This window comes from Seriola lalandi, unplaced genomic scaffold (assembly GCF_002814215.2).
Source record: "Seriola lalandi dorsalis isolate HSWRI2012SDOR001 ecotype SW California unplaced genomic scaffold, Sedor1 jcf7180002003391, whole genome shotgun sequence".
In the NCBI taxonomy this organism is placed as follows: domain Eukaryota; kingdom Metazoa; phylum Chordata; class Actinopteri; order Carangiformes; family Carangidae; genus Seriola; species Seriola lalandi.
The window spans coordinates 1-1,796 of NW_019474047.1; the positions used below are offsets into that span (position 1 = coordinate 1).

The window sequence follows — 1,796 nt, forward strand, 5'->3', positions numbered from 1 at the left end:
AACACAAACATAAACACCACAACACTGATTCAACATCATTGTATCTTAACCACACTTAATACTTGATATCATGATAACTATATTTTTCATTCACATCATCATCATCATGTCACCTTCAGCTCCACACTCTCTGACCTTGTCATCAGCAGGAGCTTTGTCTCCTCTTTTGTCTCCTTCTGTGTTTGCTGGTACACAAATGAGACAACAAAAATGAGACGGGGATGATCATCAGGCATCGTCAAACATCACAGAGAGACAGCGAGCATGGAGACAGAGACAGCGAGATACAGGGGAGGTGGCACACAGTGCAGCAAAGGTCCCAGCTGGACTCAAACCTGGGACACATATTAAACCATTTGCTCTTTCTACTGCTGACATATACTCACCTCCTTCACCTCCTTCTTCCTCCTGTTTGGGCTGGGACTCATCTTCCTCCATCATCATCATCATCATCTGGACAAGTTAGGAAAGACAATAGTCATACAATCATACAGCCCTTTACTGACAAAAGGAAAAAGCTCAGCAAAAGCAATATAGCAGCTTAGAAACTAATCATGAAAAATTACAATTAACTGGTTTTGTGTAGTAGGACAGCTTCAGTTTTATTAGTGCGTCCACACTCACGTTCTTCTTGTCCTCCGACCCTTTTTTACGCTCCTTGTTGGCCATGATCACACCGATCCGCAGCGTCTCAAACACAGGGTCAGTGCGGTTTGACTGTGCTGAGAGAAAACATGAATCCAGGTAAGAAAAAAACATACAGGTATTTAAATTTCAATACAGTCTTGAATTGTTTTTCCAAAAATATTGAAATCCTACATTGAATTTGTTTTCAGCTTGTCCTTTGATTTGTAATTGTGTCTGATGATGATTTCAACGATTACCTGATCACCAATTACTTAACATAAGTCTCTTTAGTGAATATTTAAAAGGGCTATTTGTAAGTTTTCAGTGCAGCTGAACATGGTTTCTTGCTGGGAGTGGGTGGTTGTGATTGGGATTTGACAAGAGCTTCAGCCAATCATTGGTTTTACAAGACATGAGGATATAATCGGCCCTTTGAGTAGCGTTACATTTTCAGTTGAGATTAAAAGCTAAAGTGAGTCACTATATCGGAAAGTGACAGTTGAAGAAAAGATGTGACAGTGTTGACATTGGCATTGCTCTCCAGTGCTGTAGACGGCTCTTGGTAAGTAAAGGAATGAAGTTTGATGCTGAACTTGCAACAGTTCTTCTAGACTAGTGAGTAAACACCTGTTAATGCTAACGCTGGCTCTGTAGCAATAGCAAAACTCATAAATAGCTCCTTTAAACAAGGAAATAAACACTGAGTTGAGGACGTGCAAAATAGACAAAAATGTTTTGAACATTACTACATGAAGTTTGTCCTGTAAGATATGACAAGAAAGTTTGATTTATGGGTATTTCCTCTTCATGCAGCAGTCGTCATTAGTGGGACTCACAAAAAGGCAGCAGCTGAGATACTGTTGCATTCTGCTGACTGCTGTACAGAGGAGAACTGTACGCTCTTCTGAATCCTGGAGGCTGAAAAGAGGAAACAAGAGAAAATGAAAAACACAGGATATAAAATATATGATCTGCAGTTTAGCTTAGATTTAACATCAAACTACTTTGGAACATGAAGCTCACAATTTTGCCAAAACACCTCTGGAACTCCACGTAGGACTGACACTGGTGGTGGATGCTGGTTTTGCAATCCTTACATCGCAGTGCAAACTTATTGTTCACTGAAAAGAAACAAGAATAAAGCTATGAATGACATCATTTTTAAAGAC

General features: G+C 39.7%; 1 protein-coding gene across 1 annotated transcript; it reads right to left on the bottom strand.

The window, feature by feature from the left end:
• Positions 1-113: 113 nt before the first annotated feature.
• Positions 114-1,748, bottom strand: LOC147820061 (SH3 and cysteine-rich domain-containing protein 3-like; the record flags this gene model as incomplete). The annotated part of the gene is made up of 5 exons (XM_087177586.1): positions 114-185; positions 387-453; positions 625-722; positions 1,464-1,545; positions 1,651-1,748. Coding segments are annotated over 5 exons (417 nt in total), but the record flags the coding sequence as incomplete, so codon positions are not given.
• Positions 1,749-1,796: the final 48 nt, after the last annotated feature.